A 27,642-nucleotide genomic window follows, 5' to 3' on the forward strand; every position below is an offset into this window, starting at 1 on the left:
AACTAGGCTCTAATACCATGCCTAGGCTATGCTCTAAACTTCACGAATCGTTCGAAGATCACTGATTTCGTATTAAGAAATTGAATCAGAAGAAGAGAAATGGGGGAAGATAAAGGACGATTAATAGAAACGTGTTTAATGTGAGCAGATGCTTTTGGTGAAAAAATATTTCGGACTAAATTTCAAATAATGACGATGACGTGGATTAACTTTTAACGGTGTAACGTTTATCATAATGTTTCTAATATAAATTTAAACATTTTGAATTTTGTTATATGTAACACACCTATTAATAGCGATTATTACCTATAAAAGGGTGAAAGTATATATTTTTTGTATTTGATATACTTTCATATTGGGATTTTATTACGAATAAATAGAACCAATAATGTTACGAATAACGCGAAACAATAGTCTTCGTTTACATAGCGATAATGATTTATACAGCGTTAATTAATTCGCTTGTTCTCCTGATAGTATTAGGTATGGGTACAAATGTAGAATTATTAACTGCAAGTTATTCTCGTCAGAAGTTAATTATAGAATTCCTGGAAAGTCTTATTTCACTTGTAATCTCAACAAGTTCGACGCGTCTAGCAGCAGAAAAGAGACTACAAAGAAATGTTCGTAACTATTAGATATTTAACTCGGAAACGGAAATGTTAATTCTATTGTCTACATCATTCCTCATAAAAAATCGCTAACTATTCCCAGCCGATTTCGAACAACCAAAAGAAACTAAGAATACTAAACTCCAACCCATACCGTCTGAGAAAAAGTCAGATAGCAAATGCCCATTTGCGAAGGGGGATGGGGGAAAGTGCTCTCCGAAAAAGACACAACTCTGTCCCACTTCGCCACTTAAACGCATCAAATTCACAATTCCATAGCACTTTGGTACTTCGACGAAATCCCTCGCCACTCTTGCAGAACTCGAAAACACCGTGGCACCTTTTAAGTCGCTGCATTAAATACAGGCTGCTCCTTTCATCCGCGCATTAAATACAGGGCATTCCTTTCATCCCCGATATTTGCTTACTCCTACCACGAACGGAATCCATAAAGGCGATCTCCTAATTGTTTCGACCAGCGCCCAACCCTCTTTCTCTGTGCGCCCTTTCCATCCAACTTCTTACTCTTCTTTCGGCCCTATCCTCGCCATTATTTTCAACCCTGGCTTTTCTGCTGTGAAGGGAAACAATAACGACGGGGAACTGGTGCCGATAGACCCGTGGAACGGAAGTGAATCCGAGCCAGTGTATCTCCGCGCGACGTCCACGCGGAAAAAAGACCGAGGGAGACTCGGAGGAACACTGTCATAACTTAATCCAGGCTTACGACCAAATTCCACCGCTCCTCTCTTTACTTTACTAAACCTTTCTTGTCTCCTTTTTCTCATCGATCGAACCGGAAGGCTGGTTTCGAAACATCTGACAGGATATATAGCTCGGTTCCGCCTGTTTCGGGGATTAATCAATTTTTCGGTGGCCTCAGCGAACCACGGATGATGGAACACGTGAACGAGTCGGTTAATTAATCGACGCCGGCCCGATCAAAGAGAATCTGAATAGAGTCTTCAAGGTATCGACGAAGGGGGAAAAAAAGAATTCGATAACGGTGGCTTGTTCGGTCATGCTGTAATTATGGTAATGCGTGTTGAATTGATGATGACTTTATAGCCGTTTTTTCCATTTTCTTTATTGTGGCTGTTGAGTGGAGGATTTAGTTTATGAAATAGAGGATATGTATCGTGGAATGTTTGTAGAGAATTGGGTTGGGACGATATTTCTTCCTGAATGTGGGACTATATCTTTGTTTCTTTTTCGATTTCTTTGTAAAGATGATTATCTCTCAGCATAAATCTCAGAAAAATATATAAGTCAAAAAAATTTCGACAATTTCCAAAGACGAGAGTCGGTCGAAGCAACTGCTTCGCGCAAATGAAAACCGACAAATGAAAACTAACTCGATCCCACTCCTACGAGTTTCCTCGAACGTTAAGACATTTTTCTTTCGATCCCATATTCGTAATCATCATGTCGAGTGTTACCAAAGTACAAAATATTCCTCTTACAAATCAGTTCCCCAAAGTTTACTATCCAAATTGTTTTCCTGTCAGTCGCAAGTCTAAAAAATTCGACAAATTTCTAACAAAGTATTAAAACACCAAACGTGCTATTCAAGCTGGCCCCTGTCAGTCAAAAGTGGCGAAGAAAAAGCTTGAAAACAAGAGGAGGAGGAGAAAAAGAGAAAGAAAGCGATGATGATGGGTACTGCTCAGAAAGCTTTCTGGCGAGGCGTCGCTTGTTTTGACAGACGCCAAAGATATATACGCACGTATTTTGTTTGCTCGTCTTTTGGACGACCCACTTCCCTTTCATCCTACAATATTTAAGCACTTATAAAAACTTCTTATGGTAACAAAACATTTTGAAATTTCATTAGCACTGCAAGGAGAAATGGCCATTATAAGTTATACTGGTAAAATTTGAAACCAATCTGATACACAAAAAGAAAACACACACACATATTACTACTATTATTTGTCTATTACAAAATACTACAGCGTAAAAATTCAAACTATGTGACACTTCTACAAAAATATTTGTCCACTATATATATATATACATTTTTAGATTGATTTTAAATTTTGCCAATAACACTACAATAATCATCTTCTCGTCTCACTGCTGATAAAATTTCACAAAGTTCCATATAGCATAAACAGTATATCCATAAAATTGTTCCATGATACGTAGATTCTACATATTTGTGCATTTTTATATTTTAATCGACATAACTAAGGAAATTTGAAAGCCAAATAGAAATTTATTTCACCATCTAAATTTAAATATTTCATATATTTTTCACGTCATATACATATGCATTATGTGTATTTTGCACTTTAGAATTTCCCAGAAATACACGAGAGCCCGTAGTCTAATGACAAGTATTCCCATATTTTTGCGAAGCTCTATACGTCGTTCTCCTTCTTTCGTCTCCTATCATCCCGCTCAATCCTCTAACATCTCGTCGTCGCGCGTGCCCTTATTTTCCTTCGCGTCGCTGCCCACATAAATCTTATTCGCGCTCAACACCCGCGCATCATCGCCTACCGGATCCTCCGCCAAAAAATAAGCAACCGCGACACCTCGCCCTGTTAAAATATCACGACAGTTCGACCCTACCCCTTCTTTCTTTCTATCGCGATCGTTCGACGATGAAATCTCGAAGTACCGGATCCACTCTTCCGTTCGAGACGTTTTAAGATATCGGTGTGTTCTTCACGTTGGATTAATAACAGAGATTGTCTGGCACGTTGGCAGCTTCTTAACGCTAGTGATATTTCGTGAACACTTGTCGGACAAGATCGTTATGTTTGTTATTTCGATGTCTTTTGTGTTGTTTCAACTATTTGTAAATTTAATCGATAGATTTCTGTTTTTATGAATTTTGAGATTTCGCCAGTGTATACGATTAGTTTGTAACTTTTTAAAAACGAAACGATTTACGCTGGTTGACTTATCAATATCGTAGAAATGTTATAAAATTTTTGTATCATAGTATGCAATTAATACTTAAACTTCAAAAAATAGAACGATATATATTGATGTAGTCGATCAATATATTCTGTGGTCATGTGAAAAATTGTGCGATCATTTATATTACACATGTTATAGCTGATTTGTATTTTATGCTTCTGTCTTTTGTATTTTTGAATCAAATAATGCGATGAATATTATGAATGTTATCGTGTTGAAAAATTTACATGTCATTTATTTATTTATTCCTTCTGTACCTAAGAAATGTACAGTCCTAGACACAGATGGAAAAAATTTGTCAATCTAAAACGAGAATTCAAGCAAAACGGTTTTACTAAAATCGTTGAACCTCTACACTTTACACGACTTATCACAAAAACGACACGAAGAATTTTGTAATTTTATTAAACGACACATATATGAGTTATAAAACGAACTATATAATTTTTCAGTTTTCAGCGTATCCAAATCCGATACCAATAAAAAGAACGAACAGAAGCATTAGAAAAATTCTAATCCCTAACGATCATCGACGTACTCCAAGTCCGAGTACAATAAAAATTCACACCAGTCTTTTAAGACTTCAAAAGCCTCTAAACCTATCAATAAATAAAGCAACTACCCGTATTAGTACCGGCATAAAGAACAAGCCGTATATTAACCAATAGAAAGAAAAAACTAGAAAAATAAAAGAGGAAACGTTCTCGCCGCTTGACAAAGGAAAACTGGAGTTGGATATAAAGGCTGCCGCGTAACCGAGGCTTGTTTCAGGGGTCAAGAGTTCCATTCGATTGATCTCGAAATTCTATTCCGTGTCAACCTGGTGAAATTCACACGCTGACCCCCAGGTGTTTGTGACGCGATTCGCGCGAATAATAATAGCACCTGGAACCTTTGGAGCGTGGACTCTCGCGCGGTTCTCCGCGGGCGGTCTGTATTGTCCGAAAAATGTGGAGCACTGACGGTGAAACCGAAAACCTGTCCAATATAAATGTTAATGGTGTCAGACGTGAACGAAAAAAAAGAAAGAAGAAAAAGATAAATTTAAACGATCTAGAATACGACGGAACGAAGATGTACGGCTCGATGGCAAAACCGCAGGGAAAACGCATGGAAATGTCCGTCCGAACGATTCCACCGCTTTATATGTTTCTCGACCCTTTTCCTGCTTTCTACCCACCCTTCTACAAGGGTGTAGATGTGTCTGTCGTCTACCTTCGATACGACACTTTCCAACGTTTATGCGATAGCTAACAGACTGCGGTAGAGGTATCTAAGGAATTGAATACTCTGGGGTTTTCGGATATGGAAGTTGCTGATGTGGCGTGGTATTGTAATGTTCTTTCGTTACAGAGATACAAAGAAGGACGGTTCATGGCCGTAGAAGTAGGATCGCGTGGAATCTCATTTTTGTAATTGCGACACTATGTCGTAAATAGCACATTGTCCTTGGACATTCAATTAGGGTCATGCGTGTGTACAAAAATTTGATTATCTTAATTATGACACTATACGTATGATGATAGTTTTACGTTACCCAAGCTATTATCCGATAGAAAGATGTTTCACAATTGAATCGTTAATAACGTAAATGTAAAAGAACAATATGTAAGGAATATAAATATACTTGATTGAACAAAACAAATAATTTCAAATGATGCACGTGTCTTGAAAGTGGAAATGTCTAAAAAATTTCCAGATTATCATTGTCTCTTTTAATTCGTACCATGTGTATCAATGCATTTTTTTACTCTCTATGCGAAAATATGTGCCTGGAGAAGCTCGTGCCTGGAAATAGTTTATCCAGAAGATACTTCAACTCGCTTCGTCAGCCACAAAATCCCTATCTAAATCAATTCCAAACCAATCCCAAAGCAATCTCGATTTCCAATCTCGCATCTTCCCACCCATAATAAAGACGTTCCTCAAAATACTCTTTACCCCAAATCTGCTGCTACAAGGGGCAGCGCAACACGGTTCTCGCGTACAGCTGCGTGTTCCCGTGGCGGACCATGTAGCGCTGCGTCGCAATAAATTTCGGTGACCGAGAGCGACCGCAACATTTTCGCCGCGCGCTTACGTGTTTGTCCTGCGGAAAAAAGAATTCTCCGCTTCCCCATCGCTCATCTCTCTTCCCTCATCCTTCGCTCGAAATCTCTGTGTTGTTCCTCCTCCTTCCCTCACCTCGACACTTACGATCTTTTGAAAGTCGCTTCCACCCCCGCACACACCTTTTTCGTTTGCATGCATCGGGTGATTCATGCGCTTCGAGGCGGACGCGCAGTCTCGCCCCCTGGGGTGGAGGACACGATCCAAAAGTCCAGGGGCGTTCCGCGGTGAAAACCGCGATGTTCTACATCATCCAACCGGCCCGTACCCGGCCCTCTTTCCCGTTATTTACGTTCCTGCCGAGATTCCGGATACTCCTTGAGGAATGCCCCGCGCGCGCACTCACGCCGGTGCCGCCACCGCGAAAACTTACGATCAAAGGGGACACACGGATTTATCTGTGGCAGGGAACGATGTTGTTTTGTGACGGGCTGCCTGATCTACGGGCCAGTTAACTGAACGTTGTTCGCGTCGTTCTCCCGGCGTCATTTCGTATGAATTTCCAGCACAAACACTGGTACTAGCATTCTCTTGGCTATTTTTTAAGCGTCTCGTTGGACCTGATAAGTTCGATGGATTCTTAGGTTGTTACGGTAATGTGGATGGGAGATGAAGTTCCGGAGATAGAGCGTATCTTTGTTTTTCTGCGTGATTAATTTTTTTTTAGACAGATATCCTTGGTGCGATGTAAAGTTTGTTAGAATGCTAAGGTAGATCGATGTCGTTGCAACGACGGAATAATTACATTCAATTAGGAAGAAAATAATCTGACATTTTATCTTACAGATAAGTTGTTCTACAGGTGTGTCCTCAGGTGTTTGCGCAGTAGCAATAATTTTGTGTTAGTAATTTTATTAGTAGATAGAATATTGTAACGTCAATAATATTCGTTGCAAGTTATTCTTCGTAAAGAAAATGTTTCTGCTAGCAGTACTGTTAAAAAAGAATATATATATAACCAAAGGTTTTCCAAGATCTATTTTACTCATCAAGTTCAAACCAAATAAAACTACCATATTTACCCAAACTCCATCGAACCTTATCTCACTCTTACAACGAATTCTTGCAAAGTACCGTTAGAACGTACGGGACCAAAGAATTTTCGAATCAATAAGACTTCTAAAATAGCCATTACTATACTAGTATTCGACAAATATCGCAAGTAAACAGATCCGAACCTCCCAAGCGATCTAAATTCCACTTCCCGAACCCAAATCAAATAAAACTGCCATTCTTCTCCGAACTTCGCCGAACATTTCGCCAGACAACTGGCTTCTCTCCATTACCGCCGCGATTCTCGTCATTTCGAACATATTTGTCGGCGGAGATTACGAGGTTGCCCTTAATGGACCAGTAAAGAACGGGCTATGATCAGCGTAACGGGCAAGTTTCGGCGGAGTTTACGTGAAATCGTCGATAAATCAGAATTAGGGCTCAGGGCTGCCGGGGCATGGTCGATTTAGTCAAAGGACGTCGAACCGTGAGCATAAGGGCGCCGCTGTCAACGGACAAATCTCCGTTTAGAGGGGCCATTGTCAGAGGATTACGCGCCCATGCAGAGATCCCGAGGCTACGAGATCTCTCTCTCTCTCTCTCACTCGCGCGCGCGCGCGCGCAGAGAACCCGTTTGAGCATCGTCAGATTTCGGGTTTTCAATTGCACCGGAGAACCTGTTGAAGGGTGCCACGACGGTTACAGCGGCACATTTTACGAGATTATCGGCCGAGACTAATCCGGCCGAACGTTAACGACAGCCAAAGTATGCCCTTGGAAAATGTTTCCGGCCGATTGCCCCCCAACCGCGTTCAATTCCGATCGATCGAACAGGCTCTCATGAATGGATTTCAACGATCCAGGCGATACACGTTCTGATCGAGAAACCGTTGTGTACCCTTTCTTCGGGTTGAATAATATTGAATTGTGGCATCGATGATGAGGAGCTGGGATGCGATGATAATAGAAGCGATGAATTGATTGTTTTAATGGGAATAAGTTTCGGAGAATCGTTTCGGATGCAGCGTGTCGATTTTTTAGTGTCTGACAAATAGCGAGATTTATCAATAATTTGAAAATGAGTCTTGTAATAAGGAATCGTAATTTGATAGTAAAAATGATGGTTTCATCGTGATAACAGAGAAATGTTTTAGAGAATCGTTTTGGGAATAGCGTAAGTGTTTGTATGAATTTTTCAGTACCTTGTGTATAATAATAGCGTAGATGTTTCATATTGTATCAGTCCTGAATAATCAAATTTAGATTTCGATTTTCGATATCAACTGCAAATTAAATCGTATTGTATCAACCTCCTATTTAAAAGTATTAAAGAAACCAATATAATTAACTTGTCCTTCGGAAACTGAAAAACGAAGTTCGACAACGACCAATACCCGAACCTAATTAACCTATATCATATATCATTCCACTTTATGCGACACAAACATCGAGTGATTAATTGCATTACACAAAAATTCTTCCCCACACATTGAAATCTATCTCTCCTATTTATCTACAAAGGCACCCTGATCCTCGATATCACGATATCAGGGAAAAATCATGAATTATACATTGTCCAGTTCTTTCTTTATCCCGACTACAACATATTCATATTTCACAAAGCATATCAGAGGGAATCTCCTATTTTTCTATATTCTCATTCACTGCGTACACAATTCATCCTCGAGAAAACTCGCCTCCCCGGTCATAAACGTATCCACATTTTCACAATTCCTGCGACATCGTCCACTCTTCCTGTCACAAATCCCACGTCCGCCTATAAACAACGTCGCACGTCGTCAAAAAACGCCTAAAAACGCCGCTGGCTACCGGTAATGTCACCGACGATCATGCTCGTTTGGTATTGGTCGAGCATCGCGAGCGTCCGCGACATCGATGAAATGAGCAGATAAAAAGGGGACCGACCGACCACCGAGGCGATCAAGTGGGGATTTTAAAACGTGCCCGTGCATAAAGGGACACGTGTAAACCGGCTGGGCCAGGATATCCGCGAAAAATTCGGAAATGTCGTGTGACCGATGCATAGTCACGTGCCACGCGTCCATGATTACCAGGTGTTACGGTGGTCGATTAATCCGGCCGCGGAAATGGCCCCCGAACGGTTACAACCCCCGTGACGAGAAACCCAGGCTCGGTATACACGCAGCGGGAGTCCATTATGCCGGAGCGAAAAAGGAAGGACAGAGAGAAGGAAAAAAAGATGGACTAAAAACGCGAAGAAACGCACCAACTTCTTCCCTTCCAGAGACTAATTTCTTTGTTTGGCTGGTTGCCTCTTTGAAGGAGGTAGGGTGACAGCGCCATTAATTTTTGCATAAAAAGCGAGGGAGAATGAAATTAGTGAATTTAGATGGGTGATTCGTTTGGAATTCAGGAGCGAGGAATGAAGCAGCTAGTGATTAAATGTCTCTGGAATGATGGTAGGACAAGATGGACACGTAGTTAATATCGAATTTCAGAAAGCATCGAGAGTTGAATATACTTTGATCGATTTGTGATAATAGTATATGGGAAGTTTGATTATTAGATTGATTATCTGAACATCGATTAATGGAAAATTCGCTGATGATTCGATGGTGGAACAAGAGTAGAAAGTGAAGGAAAATGTTACATTTCTGCTCACAAGCTTCTCTAATTAATATTTGTAAAATATTGTACGAGCCACTTAATTAAATACCAAAAGAAACATAACAAAAATGCGTGGGAAATACAACTTCCTCGTTATATACCAACGCTAAAATCCTTTCAATTAGCAAAACAGAATCGTTTATCAACGTAGAAGTTCGCCGTGGAGGAACGATATTCGGTAGAAATCTGAGGACTTTAAAATCCCGGTAACGTGGAAAAATGTAGCTCGACAAACCCTTCCTCCTCCCTTTTGGCCATCTCTATTCGGCCACGATAATTCTTTGTTTGACCCCCGCGCGCACTCTCACGTCGAGAAAAAACCATTAATTTCAGCATCAGAATGGACCGGGCCAGACCTCAGGTAGAAAATCGTGCGGGCCAGACATATCGACACCCTTTCCTGAATTCCAATGGAAACTCCCGCAACCGTCTAATGGAAGTTTCGCCGCTCTCTCGATGAAAGTGCACTCGTAGGTATGCCCCAAACAGACAACAATAAAAGAAAACCAACGCCAATGCCAGGGGGTGGAGATGGTGTTGCGAGGATCGAGACGATGCGGAAGCCTTCTTTCTCTTCTGTGTGCGGGGAAAACGCGTTGTGTACCAGATTTCTCGGCGATCTCCGCGAATCGATCGAAAGAAGCAACCAACAATTTTGAGAAGATATTGCTCCAGATTTTATGAAGTATATTGGATTTTCATCGATGAAAATTTGTAAGGCGATTTCTCTTCGAATCGAATGAAACAACTTCCAGAAAATCTGTGGACGTTGAAGTTTCCAAAGTATTACGGTATTTGCATTGCTTTTGGAATATTCGTGGAAGGTTTTGGACTCGATTATACGTTATTCAGTTGTTGTTAAAATAAGTCGGTCCAAGTTATGATACAAACCATAAACTCTACGACTCTCTGGTTTCAAGCTTTAAAAATCTCTTCAAACTCTGATCGAGCTCTAAAATGTAGAACATTCGATGATGACTATTACAAAAAATCGACCGAAAGAATATCGAGAACAATTTTACATAAAATCGCGAGAGGTTGAAGGGTTGAAGAATCTCAGACCTTCGTGATGTCAGTTCTAGATACTTCATTTTAAGTTTCAGCTCCGAAACTTCGAAGATTCGAGCTATACATCACTACATATACAGTGTATTCTTCGTTATTATTTCGATGGTTTTAGACGTTGCATATGCATGAACATTGTAATTATCTTGATTCTCTCTTTGGCTATGCAGTTTCTCCGTAGTGCTCCACTCTCTGCCCGTAACTTCCCCGAACAGAACCAAACTTCCTCTTTGATTCTATCGTACTTTGTATGTCGGTGTATGCACAATATATGTATACCAGTAGTATGCATCTTCTCACGCTTCAAACTTCTGCCGGATTTCTAAAATCCATTCATTCGGAACAGACTCCCATACATAGAAGAGATCTTTGATACCTTTCGTGCTTTCTAAACTCTTATCTTTGAAAATTGATGCACGAGAATGTTCACGTGTGATGTTTACGAAATTCATTCGTGTAATACAATCTAAGTATTCAGTCGATGCGAAGGTAATATCGATTTTTGAATGTTGGCTCAAACAGCATTGTTCAGGATAAAATTATTTTATAAAGATTATTCTAAATAAAAGATTTTACAGTGTGGATTATAAATAGCAATAGATATAATAAAATAAGAATTATCTTATAATCGTATTCTGTATTTATAAAGCATTGAACTTAGAATTCAGTATTGATTGAGCAATCTTAATACTTAAACATGTAGCACTCATACACAGAGAGTGTAAACAACATCTGTGTTCAGTCAGTTACAGCAAATGAATTTTAAAAATGTATAAATATTACATTATTATTATATTTTAATAGAAGTAATATAAAGAAAGAACTATTCAAGCTGAACAATAACATCAAAATCAGCTTTTCTCTACGAAGATGGCGTGAAGAAAGTTCCAAAGCAGTGCAAGAATTCTAGCAAACGATAATAGACATCACATAATTGATTTACTTTTATAATATATTCGCAAAATTCCCCTTCAACCGATTGATTTGTGTAATCATAGATAATGAAATACTTTTAATAAATATTAAATTGAAATTTACGTTTCAGTTGTATGACTATGTGATCTTTCAATCAAGCTTGTCATTAGTACTTCGACTACCACTCAGCATCATTAAAGGCACTTTCGAAGAGAAACCACGTGTGCCTTCTCGTTAGCGCATTCATACCTTTGACGAAATATATTTCAGAATTCCTCATGAAAGCAAGTTTGAAGCAACTTTCGAGACAAATCTGACATAATCTCGGCAAGATGGGATACTTTCAAGTTACTCGCAGCATATGAACGAAGATCATTCAAAACAAAAGTCGAAAACAAAGATGAAAAAAGAACATTCTAGAGAATATTTAAAATACACATGTACAAAAGAGCAATAAAGAATCGTATTATTTTTCGAACGAGACACAAATATTAATCTTTCAAAATCTAACCCATATTTATCTTTTTAAGTAATAATAACGCAAAAAGCACTTTTATGTCGAGAATATTCACTGATCATCCAATATTCCACGTATAAAGAACCCAATTAACGTATTGTCTGCCGGAATTAATGGACGTGCGTATTCGAATGACATAAACAGTCATGCGCGTAAAATTTTTAATCTTTTTTAATCCTACGATAATAACGTAAAACGGATACTAAATGAGCCATAAAACGCTTACACGATTTTAGTTTTTAATAAGATGTACATTATACGCATATTACAATATGTATATCGTGCTGAAATAAGCGACAATAAAATGCGGTGCTGTGAATAAAATATAATAAAACGTTCTTCTGGTAAGAAAGGTGTTTTAAACCTCTGAATACTATAGTGTAGGAATTTAAAGAATTTAATATTTTAGTAGAGAAATTCGCACAAAATACGTCAATGTTTTTTAATACTTGTCAATTGTAAGACGTTTCACAATGTGCAAAATATCGTGCACGTGCCGTTAACAATGACAAATGTTACAGTTTGTTCAAATTATTATTATTGCCACTATACGCGTTAAATACTGAAATATGCCAAAAAAAAAAAAAAAAGAAAGAAAAGAGAATTATCTAAACAAAGAAAGAAATTCGTGAGAATACGCCAACAGAACGCTCAATCCTCTCCATTACGAAGCATCTTCATCTTAAGCTACTTTCTCAAGAATACGTACGTCAACTCGACGCAACGATACTAATTACGAAACATCCCGATCGGTCCACGAGCGGTATAATCGGACGTAATTGTTGTTTGAGCGAGTGATTAATTGTCGTACGGTGTTGCACACGCTTGAAGGCGCGTTACGCGCGACAGCTCGCAGTGTTATTATAAATAATAATGCTAATCATCGTGCGGACGCTCCGTTTATCATCGACTTAATTATAGATCGGCGGATTAATTACAGCTACAGTCGGGAGGCCGTGACAGGCGAAGATCCAACGATAGCGGCCTTCAGTGCTGGATAGACTTGGAAAACATTTAGACGTGAAACCACGCCGTGAAACGAATTAGAAGGTAAAATCGCGGCACACGGACGTAACATCGACTTTTATCAAATGATCTAGGTGCTTTGTGAGCAATTGGGGCACACAGCATAATAATTACGAGTCAATTTGTGTGGACAGGTTGTATGGTTGCGTTTGATACTAGTTAGATGTTTATCTACTCTGTTTTTCTTTGGCTGATTATCGTAATTGTTATGCTTGGGAGTTTCTCATATTGAATAAGTAGTCCCCTGACAGCGATATGAAATTATCTTGCGTTTTACAGCTAAAAGTATTTATTGCGTTGGTTGCGCTCGTTGCATAACTGCAAGTTGTTCGTTCATTTTAGGCCCAATCAATTTATAATAGGTTTCTATGTTAACTCATATATTTTGGAAAAAAGGAAAGATTTTGAAACGAAACACGGTAAAAATGTATAAATAACATACACGAGAAAATTAGATTATTATGAGATTACATACATTAGCGTTGAAAATTTTAGTTACCAAAAGCACGAACCTAAAACGCTTCGAATTAAAGAGCAGGATATATCTAATCCTTAGAACAAATATCGTAATAAAATCGTATGAAAGCTTCAGCAAAGTTATGTATCTATTACTAATAATTAATAGAAATATATTTTTTCGATAGTTTAAAAGGAACTCGCTCTCGAGAGAATAGAAAATTCCCTCATTTCCTTGCACACGCTTTAAAACCTAAAAGTCATAAACTGGCTTCGAAATCACAGTTAATACCTAAATCCGAAGCGACCAAAAGTTACAAACTCGAAATAAAACGATTATCAACAGCTTCAAGTATCGAGTGCAACGATCGAGCCAGGGAAAATTCCTTCGCAGGAAATCGAAGATAAGACGACACGGTCGTTCGACGCCATTAGACGTATCCTTTGCAACGGAGGTGCGCGCGTGCACAGAATTGGAATCCCCGGGGAACGAGGGAAGCGTGCCAGGTCCAGGAGACACAGAACTCGAGTCTCGAGACCGTGTACCACGGCTAAACGAAGCTTCGCGAGACCCGCTCGAAGGCGGTAAAATATTTGCGGTTAGCCGACCGTTTCTCCGTTTTGCGGCAGCGAAATGTAGCAACTGCCATCCAGCGGGTTAGTATATAGTGGCGAACCTCTGCGTATTATGCATGGCTACGGGAAATAGTTGCACGATGAAAACCGCCCAGCGGTTGCCCTGTCCGGTCGCCGACGATTTTAGGTCTTGCTTCTTGCGACGAATCGTCTAAAACGACACGAAACGTGACAGAATTCGTGAGAGGATCCATAAAAACAGAAAGAGACTGAGGTCTACTGGAAAATGAGGAAACTGATTCCTTTCTACCGCCACGACTGTTGGCCAAGAATGTCTGAGCTTGGTCTTGGCACATTGGGAAATACAAAAAAAATATATGACTCGACAAAGGAAACTTTAAAATTAATAATTTCGTACTTAACATCGTCTGCCATATTGGCAACGTATTCTGGGGTAGATACATCTACACTCATTCATTGTTGTTGTTGTTAAAGATTCCATTTTGTAAAATCGTGGTTTTCCGTAAACTTTCATCCTCTACAACTGTGTGCTGGCTGTTCGAACATTGTTGAGGACGTCAAAATTAATGTTATAAAGAAAAACCTATCTCTGCCTACCTCTGTTTGATTAACTAACCGGCATAGATCTGATCGTCATTAATATAAACAACGTATATTCTAGGATTGATAGGTTGCCTGAATCTTGTCATTCTATTAGGAAGTTGTTACATCGTGTATCGTTTCATTTGTAGTTGCAATGATTATTTATTTCAAAGCGAACAAAGAAATAAAACGCATGAAAATGATAAAAAACGCGTCGTAATATGTACAATGGAACGTAAGAAGAATGTGTCAAGATATGATAAACCGTATTAAAGGGAAATGGTATTTGACGAAGTAGAAGAACGTCTGAATTCCATGAAAAGAGTTAAAATACGAAAAAAGCTTTGAAAGTGACAGGCGCATCGAAACATAGCAGAGTGGCTGAAAATGCAGTGAAACATAGCGTGAAGCATCGATAAGGGAGAAAAGTGAAAAAAATCCGTCGGAATTCGATGGAACGCGTAATAGTTGAAACGCGACAGATAGCATTAAAACAAAACAGACAGCATCAAAACACGATGGAATCTGTCAAAAATGGCAAAACGAAATAAAATGTTTATGAAACGGGCAAAAATACGAAGAAGTCTTAAAAAACGCGACAAAATATAACAAAATGCGCGAAACACAGCGTGAAGCAAGAAAAAAGGAGGAAGGTAGAAAAATCCGGTGGAATTCGACGGAATGCGTCGAAATGTGACGAAATGAGTCGCTGTTCGCAATTGAAAAAGAGAGAGGTTGAAATACGATGCCGTTTAGAGACATGTGGACGGTTTCGCGAGTTCGGCCCGCGCCTACGGTGCGGTGACACGCGCAGTTTCACGCCGCGCGAGCAACTATGCGGGCTACCGCGTTTGCACTCGAGGAATCCGAATGGGACAGCGCGCGTGTCCCTCGATTTCACGCGCCGCCAGGCACGGGACATCGCGACGAAAAAATTTAATTACAATTCTCGGCAGGGTTGTTGGTCGGGACCAATGTCGAGAGATATACCAACGAGAAAGAAATCGCGAATTTACTCGGCTCTCCTCCCTTCTCCTCTTTTCGCTCTCGTCACACTGTTCGAAAGGCTGTCCTTCGTTCCTGGGGGAGGATAATCGAGGCGGCTCGACGCGTCTCTCCTTTGAACCAGCCAAATCGGATTAACTTGGATCATTAGCTTGCTTATCGGCTCTGATGAATTTTATTAAGCCTCCTAGCAAGAAGAATCTCCAAGTACACAGGACCAAGACGCGACAGCGGAGACAAAGTTTCTGGCGAACGTTTCGACGGGAAACGCGGAGGAAGGAAGCTACGCGGGAGGAAAAATCGAGTTAGGACACAGGAGATATTGATCGTAGCGGAAATGGACACGTGACGCGTTGGATATTCAGGAGATGCGATTAAATAAATAAATTATGGAATTGTTGGTTTACGAAAAGCCGGTTTGAGGGCTTAGACGTGCAATGGAACTCTTGCAGACAAATCCATTCATAGTTACGATTACAGCGAAGTTAAAATATATCTTGAACTAATAGCTTCTTCACATAAATATCTTTTACCTTTCCTTTCTATCAAAACCTTTTTTATAGATAATGAACGGTTGTATCGCATAATAAGAAATATATAGTGCTATTAAAAAAATATGCATGTCCTCTACGTATCCATCTATAAAATACCTTGATTCGTTACCCAATAAAAATTCTACATTTTCACCGAAGAGAAATTGAAATGGAGCATTCTTTCGCTCTCAAGCAAGAAAAAAAGCATAGACAAAGGTCGTTGAAGTTATGAGACCTCCAAGTACGAGATGCATACAATGATGTCAGAATTGGAATGCTGAATTTATTAAGAAGTATAAAAAATTTGGGTTACATCGGAACATTCTAATGGCATCCACGTGGCACGTTGGACATTCACGAGGCGACGAAAAACGTGCGGAAGATACGTGGCAGGAAATGTAGGACGATGTCTCTTGCAGACGTTACTTGGAAAAACATGGAGCTTCCTCAAACACTTAGCTCAGCCGTTACGATTGTTTTCCTTGCCGCGTGCTACTGTTTGCACAGCCTAATCGAAAAATCATAAGCACCCCTTCCTCCTTGCAGTGGTTGTTTTATGGAAAAAGGGGTTGGTCTTATCGGGAACGCTTGTGGAAAAACAGATACTCGATCTCTCGATGATGTGTTTGTTGGATGAGTTGTTATTGGTCTTTGGATTGCCGTGATTAACGCGTGAAACGGATGTGATCTCCCATGGGAGTGTGTTTAAGTTCTTTTGATTAATATTGTTATGATTAAAAATTGTAGTATAATTTAAGTAGAAGTAAGCAGAAATAGACGGAATCTGTGAAGCGTTAAACTATTAAGTAAAATTATCAAATTTCCGATTCTTCAAATTTCCAAATTTTCTAATTTCTGAATTTGCAAACTTCTTAATTTTCAAATTTCAAAATCAGATTTGCGAACTTCCAAATTCCCAAATTTTCATTTTGTGATTTTTCGAATTCATGAGTTTTTATATCCACGAAATCTCAGCAACCTACATCGCAGTAATTAAGATAATTTTAATTTTAGAAAATTTGTATATAATCTGTTTACTCTAAAACGAAATTGAATCTGAAACGAAAATCCCTGTATTTTCAAGGGGGAATTAGGGTGGTTCTAATTAGAATAGTACACGTGTAACATGTGTGTGATATCGATCGAATATTGATTACATGATTTGGCTTGTGTGAATTGAAATTGGATTATCAATATTAGCTTGACGATTGACAGAGATAATTGAAATATCGGATGCTGTACATACTTCACATTTTGTCACGTTGTGAAAGTAGAACAAACGGTGATGGTTTCTTGTCTCTGCTTATGATCGATTGGTTGTCTCTCTGCTCGACTATTTTCAGAATCACTGGCAATTTGCCCATGGTAGAAATGGTAACAAGGCTCCGAATAAACAAACTCGATTTCCTCTATAGTTATCGTGCATAAACGTATATAATCATCGAGTCTGATGATCGACATATTAAACGAAACTGAACGTTTCACTCATTGCCAGAAATATATTTCTCATTCGTATTTCCTCAAAATATTTTTATACTACGATGAAACTTCAATATGTGGATCATAAGGAATGTTCTAACAACTAAACGGGGTCACTCTTTTTCAGTTATAATTATTATTGCAGAAAATTTCATCACGAAGATTTTCAATATTTACTTATTTCAATATGGCCAAAATATTCCACTAAAGGTTGTGACTATATATGTTAATAATATATACATATTAGTTTCTATCAATGTGTAATAAATGAAAAGAAATGATTTAAGATCCAACGACTAGAATAATTAAAAGCGGAGGATTTATACGTTATTTGGCTATTCTAAGAAGTTTGCGTGATATCTATTAATAGTTCTGACTTTTATCTGATCTATGTGGCAATCTTAAATAAATGGGAGGAATCTATTTCAAGTCAGCTATTTCAAGCCATAGATATTAAGAAGAAAATTAAAAGAATTTACGAGTAACATCAAATTTATATATTCGAATTAGAAATTTCGAAATTGCCATCTAGTTTTGACATGCAAGATCGATCTAGATATCGATAAACAGTGAGACAATCGTATCTTTCGTTTCATCAGGTTATCGAAGTCACTTACGAAGACTCGGCCACTTCATTAGAAACGGAAGTACGAGGAGAACCTCCGAAGATTCGCTTTGGAAACTTCGATGGTCCCGAGTGTCACTGACAATCGACGTACCTGCACCCGTGTATAACGCAATACTGTTTAGCTGTCCGCAGACCGCAGATTTAGATAGGGTTACAAACAACTAGATCTGACCGTCCCGGTCCCTAATTATCTTGACGGCGGCCAGCTGCGAGCGAACAGGTAGAAATTCCTGCGAGGCAAGAAAATGAAGGAGCAACACGAAGGGGGATTCATCAGCGCTTGTGATTTGGAAACAAACGTTATATGTATTCTTCTCGATACATATTTTATCACGTTTTTTTTTTTATCTAAATACGATGGGATATTTCATAAAATGATTTGATGCAGCGAGGATCAAAAGTGAGTATACGCAAATATATAATAATACAAAACTCATACACGTATGTTGCATAAATTGAAAATTGATTGGAAAGATATAAGGAAGATGTAGGAATAAGAAACATAGGTAAGAGTCTGTAGGTAAGTCAAGATTATACGAATCACAATTTTGACTCTCACTGCATTTCAAAGAATGTTGTTATGAAAGATATTTAGTATAAAGAGGCGCGATATAAAGAGATTGAAATGTTATCGACCCCAGGTATCGATTTGATTTATAAAATTGAGAATTATGCATAACCTATCACTTTCATTGTATCAACTAATACTAGGAAAAATGGTTACAAAGAAAAACGTAAAATAAAAGGTTGAAGAAAATTATGAAATAACGTGAGAATCTCAGAATCGTTTGAATAGAATATATAAAAAGAATGATAAAGTATTTCTATTGATTAATATACAGATACTGTGACAAGATAAAAATATAACCAGTATTGAAAATAAGAGAAATCCTTCAGTGACTTTGTAAACCATTCAATGTATTCAATGGTTCGACGTGCTGTTATAAATGAGATAATCTTTAATATTCTATGATGGTTGATTTACTATCTGGAATTATTTACCCGAGTGATTCATATCTGTTTGACCGGAATAAAATATATTTCTTGTATTGGGTCAAATTTAACAAGAGAGGGAAAAAACGAGAATAATTCTATCGCTTTTATAGATTCATTCGTTTTGTAGTCCAATGGAATAGCTGTCGATCGCGACACGAATATAATATTGGATTTTGTCATTTTCGCGAGTGCGATATAGGTACTATCTACCAATTTGTTTTCATATAACCATCGATTTGTACTTAACACAAGTATTTTCTTTTTTGTGCTCCTACCAAAAAATAAACAGGACAATTCTATTTTTTATAAATTTTGCAATTTCATTACGGAAAGACATTATTAACGTTCGTGTTTTAAGGAATAATAAGACTTACATCAATTTATACTTCGTAAGAAAATGTACAAATAGTCGGATTTCAAGATAAATTTTTAAAAATAACATGTACTATCATTAACAGTAATATGCAACCTCATGACTTTATGAGATTGGTCATTGTAATCGTTGAATACTTGATATTACAATATGAAAAGCACACGAGAGAAATACTGATATCATCTGATCGCTAAGAAGAACAACGGCGATGAAAAGAAAAAACTTCGCGTCGACCACAAATTACAAATGCAATCCAAGTGAAGTTTTGGCGTTTCATTCCGAAGCTAGAAGCACCGAGCTTTCATTTCGGCATCGGGAATAACGTATTTCGAGGATTTAATTATTCACGATGTCCTCTGGTCTGTCGGCGGCATATTGATAGTATGCTAATCAATCGTCATTAATGGATCTCCGTTACATCGAGTTCGTCGCAACACAAACCTACGAAAGAAAGCAATAAGACGAGCAGTTATTTGTTTGGTAGACCATTTTGTTGCTTCTCGTAGTCATTTACTCTCCTCTCTAATCGAACGTTAGCATACACCGAGAAGTAAAGGGGCTCGCGAGAATATTCAAGCACTTACTGGCATCTTTTATGAATATATTATATGCAATACACGAAACATTCTAAACTTAGCACTATAATGAAATCCGATTATCACGATTACAGTACTAAAGTTTTCAACAAATGTAGAAACGTACGATGAAGCAACAGGACATTTAGCGAAAGCATATGTATATTTCGCAGAAATCATAAAAGTATATAAACAGTCAATTATCCATTATATAAATAAACTTCAATGTTCAAAGGGATTATCCATTAATATACTAAGTTTTTACTGAATATATACATTTTCTGGTTGATTCTACATTTTACTAATATAATTATGATAATTTTGTCTCGTTAGAATGCTAATCAAGTTTCAAGCAGTTTCATATAAGACACATAATATATTCAGAAAAGCTTTCTATGGTAAGTCTGCAAATACTTTCACGAGTCACTGTACACGGGTCTAATTCATAACCATCAATTACTCGACTTTGTCGCGAGGACGTGTGGTCGATAGCTACATACTCGTAGTGCAGAACTCTTAAGCGTTATTGACGTGTCATCGAGCAAGATGCAGCAACGTTTCCGCGTTTAATAATTTTACAACATTGTTCGGTGGCAGCGTTTTGCCTATCTACGTCGCAAATTACGAACACTCTAGCGAACACGTCGTTCATCGCGATCCTGCATCGATAAAATAGCGACGCAGTCCTTCGAGGATACAGGATACTCTTGACGTTTTATTCCTGCGCTCTGGTCGCGTTGTAACGCGTTTTATTGCACCCGTTGCGTTTTTATTGCGCCACTTCGACCACCGTCACTCCGAGGAAATGCAAAACTATTAAACCGACGTTCCTACCGTGTGGCCACATCGCATTGCGAGGAAATATGCACGCTGCTTAACGACCAACCGTTCAATTCTCATCCTCTCTTCTTTCCTCGTTTTTTAGTTGTCTGCCGATGCATCGACATTCGACTAAAAGCAATTTCATTTAAATTACCGGCTTCTTGTGCGATAACTTCGTCGAGCGAAAACGAACAGAAGAGCATGAAGCGAGCACTGTGAACCGTTTTGGTACATCGTATAGTAGCAAGTTATTTGAAAAGTTTTTGACAATGGATATATTAGGTTGTGACGTAAATTTCTCCTCTTTCTGTATTTTATTACACGATATTTATAAAATATGTTTGAAATATCATTTAGTTTCCGACATGTTTGGGATTTCATGAAAAATAGCAGGCGTCACCTATCGTAATACGTTTGTATCAAGCTGAATAAAATGAAATGAATTTTTAATTTTTAGACATGAAGTTGAAAAGATCATGTTGATCTGACATTGATCCGAGATTGATAAGAGAAACTGACATAAAAATAGGAGGAGAAAACGAGACGAATATGGTACAACCTGGCACAACTGTTCATGAAATTATTTTAATGCTTACAGAAAATTTTATAAATATTATACATGTTATACAAAAATCTTGAAATTTTATTGACATTGTAATAATACATTGAAAAAAATTTGGCTGATCGTCAATTTTTTATCGAATATTAAAATGCAAAATTTAGTTAGACGCTATTCCTGTTTTAAGAGGGAAATTGGAACTGATTATTTAAAATGATGTCGTTCGTCACTAAAATTGCATTGCACATTAATGCGAACTGGATATTACATATATAGTAGATCTAATTTCATTTTATCTACCAAATATAGCACAGTACAATAGAAACTGTATTATACAATAGAAGCAGATTATCGATTACGGGGACAATCAATTGCCGGGACATCAATTGAGAGAAGATTTGAAGATAACCGGTCGTTAGAAAGATTGAGAAACAAGAATAAAAATCGAGAAAAATTGTTATATTTTTATTCGAAAGTGTCTGTCTCCGTTTGATATTAATATTTATAGAAGAGCCAACAATAAACGATCTTTGATACGAGAGAAGAATTGTTCTGTTTTTCGAATAACGTATGTTATGCATTATTCATCCTTTTCTTTTCATAACATTTCCCCAATGATGAAAAACTGAATACTTGTATGATTTGCAGGCCTGAAGTAAGCAGGTTTCAAAGCGGTGATTTATTTAAGAAAGCGAAGCTGCTCGATATATAACATCGAAAGTCATCAACAGAAAGAAACCAACCATTATTCCATAAACCGTTAATTCTACAAAAATACACCGTCTTTAAATTTCTCTTCCATTTCGCAACGAAATTTTCAAACAATTCAATATTTCCTTCCATTTAAAAAAGAAAAGCAATTCAACCTATCGTCGAACGCAAGATGAACAATAATCGCGATGGCTACGTAGAGCTCTATTATCAAGAGCCACCGATATACGCATGTGCCTTCGTCGTTCTTTTCCAATCGACTAATGCAACCCCCACACAAAGAGCTTTCACGAGTAATTTTCAGGTTAAGTGAGTCGGAACAGCCCCATTTTTCTGAATACCTCGCGATCAACCTGCTACTCGGTCCGGTTATCGGTTAGACCGTTGTCAATATGTTCGCCTGCTTTTTAATTTATATCGCGGATGGCTGCGTGGATTAAGAGTTCGATAGAAGTGTCGATTTTTGAAGATTACAGCTAAAAGAGTTGCTCGCAAGATGGGCAATTTATCCGAGATAATCGATCCGTCTCGTTGAATATTAAGAGGAAGATAAATTGCGAATAAGTTTTTATTTTTATTATAATGTACCACGTTTTAAATCCACGTACGCGTAACATCTTTTAAATTTTAGACTCAACTTGCAAAAAACTGCGCTGTTCATAGTTGCAGACTGCGACCTTTTATATAACGTGGTTACTATGGTCATGACTAAAAAAAAGCTGGAAATTGAATAGCTACTTCTTTCACCTACCAAACATTACCCGGATACTTTGTATACATTTTTGTGCCGCATACGCTCTTGCATTTTTAAATTTCCCATGAAAGCATAGATTTTCGCAGTGAACTTTTAGCGTAATTTAAAGTAAATAAAGAAAAAAGAAACAAAGCCAATCAAAGCACTCACAGTTTTTCGGCGAGAAGAAGGCTGGCCAGGTCCCCAGGAATCTGCGTGAGTCCCTGTTGAGAGCAGTCGACCTCTTGACCGGTACACGTGCACAACCACGGGCATCTACCACTGTTCATCTCCTCCATCGTACCCGACAAACTTCCGAGACCGAAGTTACCGAGGGCGGTACCATGAGAGGCGCCACCGCCCAGCACGGACAATATCAGCAGAAGTCCCCAGGCGCAGACCACGGAACCGCAGCTGACGCCGAGCAAACGCAGCGACCAAGCCGGCGTCATGGCACGTGCCATCGCCAAGACCTTCCGATTAATGTCCTTCACAGCACGATTAGGTCCCTCGAGGATTTTGGCGATGCTCCCGGCCCGGCTCTTCGGCCGAATATTGTTCGGATCGTACAGACTGAAGCAGGCTGCCTCGTTGCCCGCCAGCCGACCGACGTTGATGCCCGGATAAACGTAATTGGGCGCCGGCTCCAAGAACGACGAGATTTCCAATCCTTCGGCTGGTGGACAACCGAGTATCCGTACCGGCTCGAGAATAGGATCCTGTTCCAATCGTATAACAGAGCACTCGAACTCGTTTGACGTCAAATCCCGTGTATTCTGACTCTGATGTCGTTCCGTGGCTTTTCCTCGCGATCGATCCCTCCTTCGACCATGAACCCGACACGATCGATTCGAATTCCTTCGCGCGCCGTCCACGTGATGTCTGCCCGAAACGCCAGTCGCCCGCTGCCTATGCGCCTGACACACTCCCCGTCTCTCGTACGGTTCACCAACGACCACGCTATCGGCCGACGACGACGTGTTTCTCGATCGCTTCGAACGGACCCCCGATCCGTTGTCGGCTATCAACTGCAGATCCAACGCTGCCTCCTGATGACGCCACTGATGGACCAACACAGGCGTCTCCGTCAACGTCACGCCACCGCCGCGATCCTCGATCCTCAACGCCTCGCAGGCTTTCGATTGCCCAACAACGATACTGTTCGATTGCTCGTCCACCGTGAAGCTCGTTCTCTGACCAGCATCCACGTCCCTCTGACCTGGACCACACGCGGTACCAAGGTCCTCCGTCGATATCTCGACGATCTTTTCGCGGTCTGCCTCTATAGAGTCGATCCGCGATCCACCACCAGGTACTGACGATGGCTGCTCGTGAGCTAGACCATCCAGCAGGCCCTTTTGGGGGCCGTGTTCGTGGCCCCCTTCTCGTTCTACGCGCCCCTCCGACAAGCTGTTGGACACCACTAACGGCACCACCCGTTCCTGCGCATCCTGGGGCACCGCTCTCACTGACTTTATCTTGACGCTGGTCTGTGCCCTAGTTTCTACCGTACCCGACGCGGGTACGTGGTCCTTGCCGCGGGAAGCGCGTCCAGCGACAGTACGGCCAAAGTCATTTACCAATTTCCTATATGCTGCGTTTCACTCTCCGTCCGATGTCCCTCTAGTCGACTACTTCTAATCGCTGATCATTAATTTAACTCTCACGTTGTGCACAGATATCGCGCTGTGACTGTACGCGTGTTATATACGCGTGTATACTCGGGCTACGAAACGCGTGTCGCTTTACACTCTCCCGTGCTCGACGAAGCTCTACGGCTAACGCTTGTCAGTTTCTTCTTTCCCCTACTCGAGCTTCCGTTCACTCTGGCTTTCTCGATCGTCGGTTGCTCGTTACGCGGGCATTATACTCGGCGATTGGTGAGTCGATTTGCCAGTCGTTTCTTCTACACGCTCGATGCGACAGTGATGCATCACCTGTAACAAGGAAACACCTTTCTTGAGTATACATATATATATTACGTACCAGCTGTGCTCGAGAAATTTTTCATCGAACGAGCTACGCGACCGAGTTTTAATAACTCTAGCTCGGTATGCACGCGGATGTCTCCCAGCGGATATTTAAAGGCGGAAGTTGCTCGAGAGAGGCAGGTACAAGCTCGACCGCGATAGAGCCGCAATTCAGTCGGTCGGATAGGTGTTTTCCGTGCACGCATGATATATATTCCCCCATCGGCGGAAGTTGCATACATTCTCCGGTGGCGGAAGGGAGGCGGCGTTAGTCCCCCTTCGCGCGACTAGATATCGCGATTCAACGTGGCAGACAATATTTTCTTTTTTCATCCCCTCCGCAGTAACGTGTTCGCGTGCCTGTGTGCACGCGTCACCGAAAAATACATCTTCCATCTTGTAAGCAGATGCGTCTCGTTTTCTAGGAAGACGAAGGAGAAGAGAAGGAAGCGGAGAGAGAACCGAATGGCGCAGCCAGTTACAAAGAGAGGAACTCGCCGTTGCAATATCGGAAGTACGAGAAAAATATGCTTTCGAAGCACAATCAAGGACTCGAACGCATTCCATGCACAGCCGTTCCGAGTTGCGAGGCATATTGGAATTTCTCTCCGACGTTCTTCCTTCTTCGTCTCCGCTGAAACACCATCTCCAGCCGCTTTCTTTCATTTCCCCCGCGCCCGCGCTCGTCTGCAGTGCAAACGTGCCTTGAACGCACGTGATGTCCCTCATATACATGTTGCTCGCGCTCCTAAGTGCCCCCGGATACGTTTTCACGATTTATCACTACCTGGGAACACCTGGAAATAGAATGTCTGTCGCGGCCACTGCGCGAAATAATACGCGGTCCCGGCTGTTCCCTGGCTTAAGTTGCGCGTCTGGCAGTTTCTATTAGGGGTGGAAATTGCAGGCTGACTTCCAGAAAAAAATCCCGGCTTTTACAAGATTTCTACCTCCGTTCTGTTACTTTTTAAATTTTTTTATGCGGATCACTGGTTATTTTATCGGAGAACATAAGATAGGCTCCAATTATTTCGAAATTGGAAGTTAAAAATAGCGAAATCGAAGCTCGCAGCTTTTAGAAAATCTATGTGATTATTATTCTGAAATTTTGTGGTTTTTTTGTCGACGATGTTACGATTCTTTTGACACCGAACGAAAAGATAATTTAAGAAACTTGACATTATTGAAATATGGAAATAAAAATATCCCATTTCAATTATTCTATTAGAGTAGATAACATAATATAATATACGATTAACGAAACTGATCCATTAAATAATTCTCTACTTTGGTTAGAAAATAACAGCTACGGCACTGAATTATATACATTAAAGCAGCCGCACATGTTGACTGCGTAACTTCAATATTTGTCAAACATACTTGTTAGCAGAGGATAAAGAACTCTGAAGGGTGCTCGTTATTCCAAGCGGCAGAGAATTCGATAACACTCGTCAAACAACTGCAGAAGGATAAAACAAAGACTCGACGTCTAATTTGAAATTCGTCGCAACTTAAACCTCACATGAGCGAAGCAATGACTCTGTCTTATTGCTGCCAAGCTTATACTGACCGACTTTCCGATCGACATGATTTTGGATCAGGCTCAAGTGCAAGAATAAATGATACAGTCCAGTTCAACGCAGTATATAGTTTGTGGCACGTGTATGAAATGTGAAAAGTCGCAAGTTACTAGTACGAACAAATCCTGTTGCATAACAATAATTTGATAACACGAGCAATTCAATTTTTCAAATAAATTTTACAATCATCATACATAGCCTGTAATTTGTAATCTGTCAATTGGTAAATATCAACGATTATATAATAAATTATTCTGCAAGGGAACTCAAATGCGTAATTCCTTCTTAATCGAAAACCGTCAACAACGTAGCAGGTACATTGCTTCTTTCATCCTTTGACACGATCCAAAAGAATTCGTTCCATAACAAAACTCTAGTTTCGAATTAGTTTAAATCGATTCACAATCAACATTCTCCAAGATTACTATCCGATCTATTCCTCGATCGTATCAAGGAGTGCGACAAAACTCGCAGGAATGCGAAAGAAGCCCGTACGGTGGCGTAGATGGCTCGCGTCTCGCATTGAAATTCGTGCAAAATCTAATATTCCCTTCGGAGTGAACCAGGGGACAGGGATCGATAATTCGATTAGCAGTAGTCGACACTGAGAATAGTTAGGTGGGACGCGTCTTCTCTGTAGATACTCGAGCCACGCTCGAGTATACGGTTAAAGTAGCCAGCCCTCGATACAGAGGATCGGTTAGAGGGGGTGTGTACACCACGCACGTATAATATTCTCGAGCACTCTCCTGCAGATAATATCTCCAGAGCCCTGGCAGCCTCTGATGTTCGAAGTTAAGACGCCGAGGGGTGGCGAACCGTTTCGATGTGACACATTGGCCAGACGAGAGATCGTCCAGAGGAATGCTTCTTCCTCGCCCTCTTTTCAACCCCATCCCCTACCTCCAGCGTTCGTTTCACGGGTGCTCGGCATTAATTAATAACGTTAGCTCGCATTAATTGAGGCAAAGTAGCGAGCGTCGGTGTTCGAAACTTTTTCTTTTCGCCCCGTGTCGCGTCAACCCTTTCCGATATATCGCCACGTATAACGCGTGAACAAGACGACGAGAGAGGGAGGAAAATCGATTCTCTTCTCCGATCGAGCACCGTGTTGTTCGCCGCGACACGCACGGTGCGTGTAGATTCGACGTAATTGGGGAAATTATACTTTGCAATAACTCGTGCTGCTGGCAAACGAAGTGCGCGAACGTACTGTGCCTGATGAAA

At 39.9% G+C, this 27,642-nt stretch overlaps 1 protein-coding gene across 2 annotated transcripts in view; it reads right to left on the bottom strand.

The window, feature by feature from the left end:
- LOC132914077 (protein slit) overlaps positions 1-27,642 on the bottom strand; it is a 633,186-nt gene that overhangs the window by 569,286 nt on the left and 36,258 nt on the right. The window contains exon 2 of one of the 2 annotated variants that reach the window (XM_060972883.1): positions 23,037-24,802. In XM_060972883.1, coding sequence (XP_060828866.1) covers positions 23,037-23,329 — 293 coding nt within the window. In that variant the 5' untranslated portion in view covers positions 23,330-24,802. Of the gene's footprint in view, positions 1-23,036; positions 24,803-27,642 lie in introns of those variants that run through there. The other variant, XM_060972882.1, reaches the window with a different exon arrangement.

This window comes from Bombus pascuorum, chromosome 14, assembly GCF_905332965.1.
Source record: "Bombus pascuorum chromosome 14, iyBomPasc1.1, whole genome shotgun sequence".
Lineage (NCBI taxonomy): Eukaryota > Metazoa > Arthropoda > Insecta > Hymenoptera > Apidae > Bombus > Bombus pascuorum.